The sequence below is a fragment of the Euprymna scolopes genome, chromosome 12 (assembly GCF_053919585.1).
Source record: "Euprymna scolopes isolate OS-2025 chromosome 12, ASM5391958v1, whole genome shotgun sequence".
Classification (NCBI taxonomy): Eukaryota; Metazoa; Mollusca; class Cephalopoda; order Sepiida; family Sepiolidae; genus Euprymna; species Euprymna scolopes.
Genome location: NC_136493.1, coordinates 26,762,909 through 26,776,938, shown reverse-complemented (window position 1 = coordinate 26,776,938; position 14,030 = coordinate 26,762,909). Strand labels below are relative to the sequence as shown.

The 14,030-nt window shown below is 35.1% G+C and overlaps 1 protein-coding gene and 1 pseudogene across 1 annotated transcript in view; both read left to right on the top strand.

The window, feature by feature from the left end:
* LOC145291605 (16 kDa calcium-binding protein-like) overlaps positions 1–13,167 on the top strand; it is a 59,813-nt gene extending 46,646 nt beyond the window's left edge. The window contains exon 7 of the mRNA XM_080137682.1: positions 12,542–13,167. Coding sequence (XP_079993808.1) covers positions 12,542–12,740 — 199 coding nt within the window. The 3' untranslated portion in view covers positions 12,741–13,167. The remainder of the gene's footprint in view (positions 1–12,541) is intronic.
* On the top strand, positions 5,076–5,192 carry LOC145291672 (5S ribosomal RNA; annotated as a pseudogene).
* Positions 13,168–14,030: the final 863 nt, after the last annotated feature.

The following is a 14,030-nucleotide window of genomic DNA, read 5'->3' as shown; positions in this document are numbered from 1 at the left end:
TCAATGTCGTCTATGTGTTACTTTAGAAATACTTTTTTGAGGTATCGATTATGTTAAAATGTCTTATTTTCCAGTCACATATAAAATCAACTATTCAATATCTACTTATATATAAAATACACTTATCTCTGTGTGTGTGTCTGCGTGTCTATCTCAGTGTGTGTGATAGTTCGTTCCCTATAGACTTCGAAACAGCTTGGTTGATTTTTTAAAATTCAGACAAATGTACTTTATATGTCTCAGAGTGTTCTTAGATAGGTTTTGTATCGGAATGTCTCCAATCAGTATCCCAAATCGATAGTCGAAAAAATCCAATTAAAGAAGGAACAGTCCGATTTTGACCAAAGTCAATACACTAATACAACCCTACATCACAAGTGCATTTGATAAGTTTCATCACCGCCCAAGCAGAAAGGCCAGGCATATGAAATCCACAGTAGATTATTTTATATGACAGGGGCGCGTTTGAAATCAATGTTTCTGTTTAGAGCACAACTGAACCTGATAATTGACTCTTGCATTTTAAAATTTAATTCAAGCCATTATATAAAAATGCAATATATTGTGGACTAAATCACTGCGAGAAGGCATATGAAGCTTTTTTCTGATGAACCGCGATGGGTCCCTGACTAAAGCAGGCAATCAATCGATTTGGTTGAAAAACTGGGAGATTTTACCGATTTCGATGAAAATAAAAGTATTAGACGTGTGGAAAATTCGTTCATTCTCATCCACTCCCGGGTAACATCGAGTCTCTCTGCCAATATATTATAGATAGAATACGATATGTATGTACAATACAGTGTTTCTTAATTAAAATATGTGATATTGTATTTTACCAAGTTTAGCAACGTATGCGCAGAGGAATTAAATTAATTTTCAACATACCTCGAGATAATCAAAATTCGCTTTATATAATCGTTGGCAATATAGAGAAATACTGCACAGAAAAAAGGCAATTACAAACGCAAGGATATTTCAGTTATTAATTGCTTGTCTACGACACGTTATAGAGACAATAAATAAGACATGTGAAACATCAAATTAAATATACAGAATCTATTATTCCAAAACAACAATTGAACGCACAAGCTAATTCTTTTAAAATGTAAAAAGCAAAGGTGTACATTTTTGTTAATCGACGTATTTAAGCCCTGTTTGCTTGGCGAGATCGCACGAAGGACTAATAAAAGCAAAACTCAGTCTTAAGCACGAAATTTGGGAGTCCTGTCTTCTTTTTATCACCAGGAAAATAACGCTGATCAGCAACCCAGTTTATTTCTAAGAGAAATAACTCTAGTCTCGACAATGTCATTGAGGAAATTAGAATCAGCATCGTATATTTGTGAAGATACAAAGAAGATAGCGCCACAACTCTTTACGGAAGATTTTCAAGGAATTTTAACGTTGTATATAGTTTGCTAACAGAAATTGATGTAATAAACATGAATGCTACCGGATTCCTCCTCGCAAATAGCATCCTCGGGGAGACGTGGAAAAGTAGAGGGAAAGCCTAACGCTTAAACATATTACCAGCTACGAGTACGAAATACCGTTGATTACGGCTGCAAGGAAGTCACAAAAGAGAAAAGATTGCGTTTCTTCTATGAGAAAGAGTAAGTAGGTTGGAGAAGAGGGCTTTGCCCACTAGATTTCGAAGTCGGTTGTCTTGGTTCTCCATCGTGTCCAACGATAACAATCCTGCCTTCATGACTAATTTGTACTCATATGAGTGTGCCGTCCAACTTTTAGTGATTTCGTCGAAATAGAAACGAATAAACTGCGTGGCCCGAGATTTGTTTTAATAAACACCCGTCTAGCTGAATCCACTGTGAAAAATTTCCCCCACTCTTTATCTGTGCCTAAATCAAAATGTGGATTCCATGAACAAAGCTTCTTTCTTAGAACTGCACGCCTGTGGAACTCTGTTCCGTCTGCCTGCTTTCCACCTGACTACAACTTGGATGTCTTCAAGTCCAACGTTAACAAATTCTTAATGAACCGCCCCCTTAAGTAAACACTTCATCAAATCTCCACACTAACGTAACGTACTTGCAATAACCCTTACCCCTGAGTGGCTTCCGAGCCTTGATAAATGGTGACCACTGTGTAAAAAAAAAATATCCTCAACCCCCAAAAGCAAGATTAGACCATTCCTGTAATGATCTGGTCCCTAATGATTGCAGTGTAACGCTGTTTCTGTGCAGTTCTAGTAGGTGCACCCTTCCAGGTCTTTGCCTTCTCTCTTTGAGAAGAGGTTAGCTTATTACTTATCACCTAAGGCGCCCTTATCGGGGAATGTTGACGAGACTGCTCAGGTATTTTTTGAAGGTTACAGTGCCTCTCCTGGGGTGAGATGACTTCTAAATCCCACTTTCACCCTGGTGTCACAATTCTTGCTGTGGGAGAGAACTAATTACCTCAAATGTTAAGGTTGTTGGAAGAATGGTTGGATCGTTCTACCATTTCATATACAATCATTTACAGATTCAGATGCGTCCTATCGCTTGGGTATCACTGTTACATCTGGGAAGGTTACAATCATTTACAGATTCAGATGCGTCCTATCGCTTGGGTATCACTGTTACATCTGGGAAGGTTACAATCATTTACAGATTCAGATGCGTCCTATCGCTTGGGTATCACTGTTACATCTGGGAAGGTTACAATCATTTACAGATTCAGATGCGTCCTATCGCTTGGGTATCACTGTTACATCTGGGAAGGTTACAATCATTTACAGATTCAGATGCGTCCTATCGCTTGGGTATCACTGTTACATCTGGGAAGGTTACAATCATTTACAGATTCAGATGCGTCCTATCGCTTGGGTATCACTGTTACATCTGGGAAGGTTACAATCATTTACAGATTCAGATGCGTCCTATCGCTTGGGTATCACTGTTACATCTGGGAAGGTTACAATCATTTACAGATTCAGATGCGTCCTATCGCTTGGGTATCACTGTTACATCTGGGAAGGTTACAATCATTTACAGATTCAGATGCGTCCTATCGCTTGGGTATCACTGTTACATCTGGGAAGGTTACAATCATTTACAGATTCAGATGCGTCCTATCGCTTGGGTATCACTGTTACATCTGGGAAGGTTACAATCATTTACAGATTCAGATGCGTCCTATCGCTTGGGTATCACTGTTACATCTGGGAAGGTTACAATCATTTACAGATTCAGATGCGTCCTATCGCTTGGGTATCACTGTTACATCTGGGAAGGTTACAATCATTTACAGATTCAGATGCGTCCTATCGCTTGGGTATCACTGTTACATCTGGGAAGGTTACAATCATTTACAGATTCAGATGCGTCCTATCGCTTGGGTATCACTGTTACATCTGGGAAGGTTACAATCATTTACAGATTCAGATGCGTCCTATCGCTTGGGTATCACTGTTACATCTGGGAAGGTTACAATCATTTACAGATTCAGATGCGTCCTATCGCTTGGGTATCACTGTTACATCTGGGAAGGTTACAATCATTTACAAATTCAGATGCGTCCTATCGCTTGGGTATCACTGTTACATCTGGGAAGGTTACAATCATTTACAGATTCAGATGCGTCCTATCGCTTGGGTATCACTGTTACATCTGGGAAGGTTACAATCATTTACAGATTCAGATGCGTCCTATCGCTTGGGTATCACTGTTACATCTGGGAAGGTTACAATCATTTACAGATTCAGATGCGTCCTATCGCTTGGGTATCACTGTTACATCTGGGAAGGTTACAATCATTTACAGATTCAGATGCGTCCTATCGCTTGGGTATCACTGTTACATCTGGGAAGGTTACAATCATTTACAGATTCAGATGCGTCCTATCGCTTGGGTATCACTGTTACATCTGGGAAGGTTCCGCGCAGAAAACCATTTTTTTTTTGCCGTGACAAAGTTCAAAATCGAATTCACAATCTAGTGAGGGATGTTCTCTTCTATTCGTTACATTCCCTTTCCCATAGAAGAGACCCTTCTTCTATTTCTGTACTTTATCCTTATTTCCAAAGCCACTCACAGATATTGTAAGTTCAATAATGAAGAATATTGCGAGAGGATTGAAAATAAAGAATGGAATGAACAAAATGAATGTGTGTACTTGTTCCAACATACAGGTGTCCTTTTCTGTGCCTCTTTGTGCATACACACACGTGGGATACAATTTGAAAATATCCTCCAAACATTATCAATTAGTTACAAAGAGTTTTATAGCGACATTCTAAAATAGGTTTTACAAAGGAATCTTTATTCTTTCCGTTGACCTGGAAACCCCTTTTTTTTTTTGCTGAAACGTATCAGGGGACATAAATGTGTTCTTGTGCTTTGAATTTGCATTCTTGCTTTGATCCTTCTACCAGTCAATCCGGTTGAGATTTGTCACGTGACGATTTACGACTTGTTGATGTACATGTGTGTGTACCACTGTATAGCTACTAGTGGATCATGTCCTTCAACAAAGGACATTGTGCCATTTAAATCAGTACAAATTGCTGTATAGTCGGTTTATAGGCAACAAAACGGTTTCCTGAACATGCATGACTGGTGGGGAGGATGATTAGTCACCCAGTTAGATAAAAAATAAAGACTTGATAATTAATAGATGAATCAACTGTGGAAGTACGCTGGCTTTGGCTTCTCTTTGCCAGCTAAAATAAGTTCACTTGGCTTGACAGTGAAAGTCTTATGTTTAAAAGTCAGGACGAAGAAAATAGAAAATATTGCTATTACGAATTTTGTCAATGGAAATGCTATTATGATCATACCTACGCAGGTTGGAGTGTCGATTTCGTTAACTTTGTATTATTTGGAAGTAAGTAAATCCATGACTGACAAGGTGCCCTTTTATTTAGAATAAATGCCTTTTCTTTATATTAAAAAATAGACCTGTGCCGAATGTCTTCCATTTGTTCCTTTGCAAAACCCTACATACAACGTACGAAAGGTTATTGGAACTGTTAGAACGGATGTACTCACTTATAGCAAAAATATTTTATAATTTCAAAACCAAAGGTTATTAGTAATTTAGTATATAAACGGTTATATGTCTGTGATTATATATACGGCACAATCACGTTGACACACCGGTTCTTGCCAGATCACCGAAGTTAAGCAACGATGAACCTGGCCAGTACCAGATGGGTGACCGTTTGGGAAGTCGAGGCGCTGTATGTACCGCGTGGTAAAGATACCCGGTTGAGAAACTGGCGCGGTCTATCCTTCTCTCGAGGGTAGATGGGACTCTCTTAAGCCGTGGTAGGCACCACATCTAGTGACGGCATCACGATAAAAATACCCTTGATAGCCCTGGCGAAGCATCAAGTATTCAGCTATGGACAAGATTTGAATTATACTACAAACTCGTGTAGTGAGTTCAATCTCGGCTACGGCCGTGCTGGCTGGCTGGCTGGCTGTCTGTCTCCATATTTTCAAACTCTATCTCCTCCTAAACTAAAAGTCGCAGGATGGCGCTAGGGGCCTCAAATGATTGGATTTTTTACGGACCATTCGTTTATGGGTCTTTAACCGGTTAAAATTTTGTAAGGAGTCAAAAATGGAAAGAAATCGTCAAACATTTGTACTATTCATCTTAGTTTATTTTGAATGTTTAATCAGTTCTTATGAGTGACACGTTGGTACAGTGGTAACGTCACCAGCTTTCAATGCTACAGTTTCGGTTTCGATTCTAGCTGATGGCACCTGAATACTTCTCTTTTACTTTTGAAATTATGACTTTATAATAATATATACGAAATCTTGACAAATTAAAATATCATATTTAAGCGTATTTTACGCTCGAGCAAAGCCGGATGTCTCTCCCATCCCCGCTAGTAAGTAATGAATTTTATCGAAATCCTAGTCTGCAATGTAATATCTTTTATGCGATATCCTATAAAGTAAAGGGGGTGGGGGTTAGGTATGTCAAAAAGTGGCAAGTGCAAAGTTAATTTTACACAATTCTCATTTCAAGGACATTAAAAACTAGGATACCGACAAAATAAATAAAATAAATTATTTTTTATTACTAAGATCCCAAAATAAGGTCATGAGGGTAACGGTTACTAAGTGGTTAACGGCACAAACTGTAAACTGAGTGTGCCAAGTTCGAACCTAGTTCGTTCCACAGAATTACTTTCATCAAACCTGCACTTGACCCTGTGCCTTAACCTTTTGGAGAGGATGTAAACAAAATAAAGTAACGATAACATTATTATAAAGTCGTTATTTTTAAAGTTAATACTTTTGCCACAGAAGTTAGATTCACCTTTCATATATTATGTTGTTGCATAAGTTCCTGCCGTTTTTTTTTTTGAAGAATTTTAACAGCAAAAGTAAGTTTGTGTGGGACCCAATCTCAAAGTTTTTGTGTGAATCTCATCGACTGGAATTGCCGCAAGATCACACTTCATCTTTTCACCTAATTCCCTTCATGTCTGATGCTGTAATTTATAACTGCAAAAATTATAAAAATTAAAAAAAAAGAAATTGCACATTATGATAGGGTTCGCATCCATTAGAAACAATTCTGATGTAATTTATAACTGTAAAAATTATAAAAATTAAAAAAAAAGAAAAGAAATAGGAATATTAAAAAAATGGTTAAATGGTTTGAATCCAACTGAAAAACTGTACGAAGGATTTAGGCTATAAATTTCCTTACATTTTGCAATTTGTCGCTTTACATATTCCTCCCATCCAATCAATATTGAGTACATTCTTTCAATCTACCTGAAAAAATTGAATATTAACAAATAAAAAAGTAATATGGCTAAGCAAAGAACACTTTTTAATCAATCCCATGCAATGAAAACTAAAATTAGGTATTCCCAAACCAAAATTTTATTTTCATTATAGCTAGAACTTTTAAGGGGGGGGATGTAGATATCATGTTGCATAAGTTCGAGCTGTTTTTTTTAGAAAATCAAATAATTTTAACAGCAAAAGTAAGTTCGTGTGGGACCAAAGCTCCAAGTTTGTGTGTGAATCCCATCAACTAAAGGTGGGGTAAAATTGTTGCAAAATAACACTTTATCTTCTCACCCAATTCTCTTCATGTCTGATAGCCATCTTCCTTCAAAAGAACCCTGAGTTGCTCTTCGTCTATCTTGATTAGTTTTTCGGAACGAGTAGTGTCATTGATGTGAAAATTACCGTGTTTGAATCTGGTATACCAATCTCGAACAGTTCTCTCAGCTATAGCGTTTTCTCCATATACGGCACAAATATCCTTAGTCACTTAGATGGCTTTTTAACCTCGATTAAAGGCGAAAAGAAGGTGTCGAAAATGTGATTTTTTTATCTACTTGACAATCCATTTGAAGGTTCTGAAAAACGAGAAAAGAATTATATGAACAAAAAACGATGATCATTTTCTTGTAGAAGAGAATACGTGCTTTCTAATGATATATAACATTTTACCAAATATCAAAACATGTTTTAAAACAATTTTTTATGAAACGGCGGGAAATTATGCAACAAACTGATATATACTAACGGTATTCTTCTAGCATTGCAAAGATGAAGATATATTGCTAGTCGGAAACAATTTCAAATACAGTCATGTTTACAATGTTTATCTTGAAAAAAAAAAGTAAAAATTAACGTTTGCATTATAAAGTCGAGTAATAATCAAAAATGTTAGCGCGATGGTGTTTTCTTAAAAATTGCTATATGTTGACACCGCATTTTTTTTAACGACAAATGATTTGAACGATTCAGAACGAATTCGTTGTTACTCTAATATAGATCTTATAAATATCAATAAAAATAATTATTTAAATGTTAAATTTCTTGTTAAATACATGCTTCATTCACATATTCTTTGTTTAATTTTATTTTTTGTTTTATTAAACGGAGAAAATATATTAAAACAATAATTTCCTTTCCGTATATGCTAATATATTTCAGTTATTTTATGGACCTAACCGAACTTGCCACTAGTAATATTAAAAGCACGTATTCGCTTATTTATATAGATATAATAAACAGGTGCTCGGCTCGATCTGCTAATAGCCGCTTTTTAGACGCTTATTCAGAACCTACCATTCCTATGAAAAAAAAAAAAAATTTTTAAACTCTATAATATACGTACCCGTAACGGAAAGAAAATACTTTGTACCAAAACTCATATAAATTGATCGATTATTATTTTTTTTTTTATAAAGAAAATCATTTTTAAAACGAATTTTAGTTTTTTTCATTGCCTCCTACTCATGTTAAGAATGTCTTTAAAATCTCGCAAAAGTTTGAATAATTTGGAGCTATCTCCTTTGTTACCTCAGACTGTTTTCAAGATGGTGTCCCGAGATCGTCTTTCGTCTTTTTTAAGCATAAAATTGAATTCTATTATTTAAAAATAAAACTACTTGATCGATTTACGTGATTTTAGGTGCATGATATTTTCTTTGTCGCCACTTTATTTTTCGTTTTTCATGGCTGTTCTTGACAAGTGCCACTTTTTATTTAGTAATAATTAGGTCTGTGACAACAGCATATTTTTTCATTGTTTTTACTCTCGAGTATATATCCGACACGGTTAGACACGGTCAATCAACCGAGAACCACATCGCTCTATATAAAGTATATAAGATATCAAGGGATACACGCTCGAGAGTCAAAACAATGAAAAGAATATGCTGTTGTCCTAGCCCTAGTAATAATAGCCTTAATAAATGTACGCAATATTCAGTGCATTCTAATTTTTTGTTTACTTTCTCTTAATTAAATAGAAACAAATCCGTAGCCACTTTTTTTTACTGTAACAAACAAATAAAGAAGGCAAATGTCAATAGATAGGCAAACACTTGAAAAACAACATCAAAACGTGTTTTCATGTGGTATTTAAAGAATGCGACTAAATAAATCCAATTGTTTACGTGGAGAATGCTTAATTTATATGTCTTTGTCATGAATCAGGTGCAATGCGGCATACACAATGCCGTTCCGGGTTAAAATTTAGCCTTGAAGCTAAAAGTAAACAACGAGTATGGTCCTGCTGGGCAGCATAAGGCCATCTTTCAACACACTATCTCGTCCTTCGAAAGAGAGAGAGAGAGAGAGAGAGAGAGAGAGAGAGAGAGCAGGAGTTGGTTTATTATCGATAACCTGAGGCGTCTCTTCCAGTGAATGCTGACGGAGTCGGACCAGGTAAATCTTATAACCTTTCAGATCTTTTCTGAATTTTTGAGATGAGGATTCGTATTATTTGGATTCATCGAACTACTGTTTTAACTCACACTTTCAAATTTTATAGTGGCACCCGTGGTTATATAGAGAGATAAATAAATGAACATGTTCTTGCTAGGCGATTTGGCTACGCAATCACTAATCAGCTTGCAGGGCGCATTTGGAAATCACGGTCGGCCAGATAATAGAAGCATCAGGAAAGCCGATCCTTTACTGGACGCTCAAGCATCGATTAACTTTCGCCTGAAGAAAACTACGGACAAACTTTCTTGTGATTCAAAGTATTTCCTTTTTTCACTTGAACACTGCCCAACTTCGGTAATTATGAAGAAAAACCGATTTGTCTAAAAGACGTAACTCTATTCTTACTAAGAGATTATTTTTTCATACGATAATTTGGGACGCTAATTGTAAGAAAAGATGCGACTATTTTGTTTTTGTTTCTAACAAAAAAAAAATGCTGTTTTTTTTTAACTACTTTATTTAATGCAACAACAACAAAAAAAAAAAACGAGAAAGATAAATATAATAGAAAATTTTATTGTTTTTTGCATTTTTAATCTTACATTTTTTCTGGTGTTTTGTTTAAGACAAAGTACGGTACTGGTAATCAGGAAATATGCGATTCTTTCTTTTTTTTTTTTTTCGAAGAAAACATGTTGTTTCTTCAACTACTTTATTTAATGTGACAAAAATTTTTTTTAAAAGTAAGTATAATAGAAAATTTATTAAGATGCGATTATTTTTTTTAAAGAGTTAAAGTTCAGATCCACAGTAGCGTAATTTTTCTTAAACAAAACATTTGAATAAATGCGAAAAACAATAAAATTATCTATTACATTTAGTTTTTTAAATTTGTTACACTAAATAAAGTAATTAGATTTTTTTGTTTAAAAAATTAAATGTAAGAAAAAAATGTGAAAATAAAAACCAATAAAATTATCTACTATATTTACTTTTTAAAAAAAATTGTTTCATTAAATAAAGTTGTTAAATATTTTGTTTTTGAAAAAAAAAAGAAAAAAAATAGTCGCATCTCCTTTCTTAGAAGTAACGCCCCAAATTATTGCATGAAAAAAATATCTAATCTCTTAGTAAAAATAGTTACATGTCTTAGACGAATCGGTCTTCCTTCACGATTGCCCCAACTTCCATCCACTTTTATTAAACGATATAAGTATTTAAATAAATTCTTTCGTTGTTGTTATAAAAAGGTTTTGTTTTTCTTTTCGTGTGACGGTTTTTATCAATTCTACTAATCTATAGACGTACGTTTCATTTCTATAGAGATACCGAAAACCGCGTATATTTTATTACTTATGCGCACAAAAGTGTTGTCTAAACATAGGAGAGTTCTACTGCGAACTTCTGGAATCAAAGGTAGATAAGTGTGCACTACTCTGCTTATGCTGGTTGTGATGATGATTTTTGTTTATACATCACATTTTCCAATTTTTGCAATTCTTCCATAATGCAGATAGACTGCTTGTTTTTTAAAGCGTAATTTAAATTCCTGTTATCACTTTAGGGGATAAATCATTTAGCACCAAAGTCTAGTAGTTCGTGGCAAGAAACTATTAGAGTAGGAGACTTTCTGGCATCTAGAAACCTCTACAGTTAAGGGTGGGATTTTGCTGCTTGTCAGGTTTGTCGAGGGTATTTGTTATGAGCTCATCAGAATATTTGTACAACAGACACAGGGATGCAATATTGCGGTGATGAGACAGGGGGTTGAGGCTTTATTGACAATGCGGCACCTATTAGACGGGAGACTCGTTTTTGGACTCTATCTAAGAGGGAGAGACTAGTTTCAGATACACCAAACCAGATGTGGCAACAATATTCCATGCATGGGCGAGTAGTGGCTTTGTAGAGATACAGGATACTATTAAGTGTGAGTAGTTTTCTAGCATTATAGAGAGAGCTCACCTTCTTTGCAGCACCCTTGGCAATATCTTCAATATATTTGTTCCAATTCATTTTACCTGTTAACGTCGCGTAGACAATAGTTCTGCAGTGAAATAAAGAGAGGAGCAGTAGGAGGTAGCAGGATTGATGACCTCACGCGGAGATAGCAGGCAGCAGAGCAGTAAGACAGAGAGAGTGGAGTGGGAAAGACGTGACGACATGAACAGCAGGAGAAGGGAGCAGACGAAAGTGTATTCCCGCTAACCGGTGACAACCCTGTATAAATTTGTTATGTAGAATAGAAAGCACGGACAGGTAATAAAAGTGTCTCTGAAAAGAAAGTGGGTTCAAAGTATTTCTTTTATTTGTTTGGCACTTCGTCGTGGTCGACAGACGAGAGGAAGAACGAAATGAGAACGCCTACCCATCACATTAGCAACATTAAATGTTACCGTCCAGTTAAGTCTCTATTCTACTATAGACTGGCGGTTGATTCTCTAAGGTGTCAACCATTGACTTAGATATGTGTAAATTCCTTTTCGCCTCATGTCTTATAAAGATATTGATGTCATCAGAAAATACTCATAGAGCTATAGAATGCCCATGGACCTATATTTTCTTTTCACAATGTTAGCATTACATTTTTACAGTATATATTTTAACATAAAACTATCAAGTTCTTTTAGACAATTGTACAAGCTTATTTCTCTTCCTCATCGTCCAACCTAGTAGGGAGAAGAGAAAATATCTGCAAAACATCTGCTTGACAGCAGTTGTAATAAACCATCATTTGCCACGTATCATATGTAGACTTCCTCTGTTCTCACGTCACTTGCTTTGACACGTTCACTTAATTCTAACTTCAACTTAGAATCCTCCAGTGGCTTCTGATATTGATGAGGTGTAACTCATTAATAAATAAAATATAAAAATACTAAGCTTTTTAGCCGTTAAAAACAAAGGCTATAGCACTTTCACTTATAATAAGTGCTTTATGCCAAATTGATGGTTGAATATGGTTAAATTTGTGCTAATTTTTGCATTAAATATGTTAATCCCTAACTATGCATTGAATAGATACCATAATACTTAGTTCGCTGAATCTTATCATAACAAAGGTCCATATAAAATTTTAGCCAGATCGTCTCTGTAGTTTTCGATAAAACTTTTAGGGTAAATGCGGTATTGGGATGACTAATCTATATAAATCCCTATTAATCCGTATATGTGCATTTAATGCATACCATAACAAGTAGTTCGTTGTACCTCATCATAGCAAAGGTCCATACAAGATTTTAGCCAAATCGCTCCAGTAGTTTTTAAAAATAAGTACAACGGACAGACAAATAAACATTCAAACAGATAAACTAAGAGAAATAAAATATAGAACATCCTTTTTTATTACAAAGGTTTTCTTTTTCTTTTTGCAGAAACCAAATGGATCTGAAAAACGCCTTCCAGAAAATGGATGGTGATAACGATGGGTTCGTTACCAAACAGGAATTGATGCAAGCCATGCGAAATGCTGGAATGGACGTCGATTCGATGAATTTCCAAAGTGCTATCACCGAAGTGGACAAAGACCGTGACGGAAGAATTAGCTACGACGAGTTCATGATGTATTTTTAGAGAACGAGCGATGAACGAGAGAGAGAGAGAGAGAGAGAGGGAGAGGGAGAGAGAGAGAGAGAGAGAGAGAGAGAGAGAGAGAGAGAGAGAGAGAGAGAGAGAATAAGAGCTAAAGTGAGAGTGGTGAGAGGACATTCGGAAACAGATGGAACAGAAGTCAATCCGCTTGTGGTGCTGAATAGACTTTTGGAGAAAATTCCGTCTTTGTCCTGACTGCCGTGTTTCTAATAGAAATATTTCTAAACACACACAAATGTCACGTGATTTCTTACATTTTAATTTGCTGCCTCTACAATGTTTTCTTTTTCCTACCAATTCCTTAATGGACCATCAGTCTTATTTCCGGTTTCTATTAAAATAATATCCAATATGAATTTTCTTATGTAAAAAAACAACAACGACAATAAAAAAACAAAAAACAAAAAAAGAACCCCCCCCCAAAAAAAACCAATATATATATATATATATATATATATATATATATATATATATATATATATATATATATATATCGTGTGTTTCAAATTATTTGAAAGTTTAACATAATAAATGATTATCAAATGCTCAAAGAAGGTCAGTGTTTTCTGTGCTTGTTAATTTTATTTGTTCTTTATTGTCTTTTAATATTCTTGTTAATTTTATTTGTTCTTTATTGTGTTTTAATATTCTTGTTAATTTTATTTTTATTTGTGAAGATTCATCGCCATATTTTTTGTTATTTTTAAATACGACCGGGAGATCTGCACAGAAATGATGGAGATACATAGACTCTTTTTATACATACATATATATATATATATATATATATATATATATATATATATATATATATATATATAAACACACACAAGCAAAACAAAAAACAATGAAACAAACAAAAAATAAACAAAAAACACAAAAACGGAATAAAAAACACCCTAAAAAAGAACAAAAAATAAACAATGCACATATATAATATGGTCGTCTTCAAGTCCAACATAAACAAATTCTTGATGAGCCTCCTTTATCCAATTTACCAAATTTCTACTACTAACAATTACAACGTCATTATCCCACTGTACGCTTATTAACGCCTATCCTCAAGTGGCCTCTGGGCCTTAATAAATAGTGAATCCTTTGTAAAAAAGAATGCATATATGTTTAGTCTTATTATTTGGATTCTTCGGACTAGTGTCTTATCTTGACTGTTATTTAACAACGTTTCGATCGATGTAAGCTTCGACCTTCTTCAGGTGTGCCTTGTTAAACTCCCGAATCTTTCTGTCCTACTCGGAAATCTGCATAGAATTT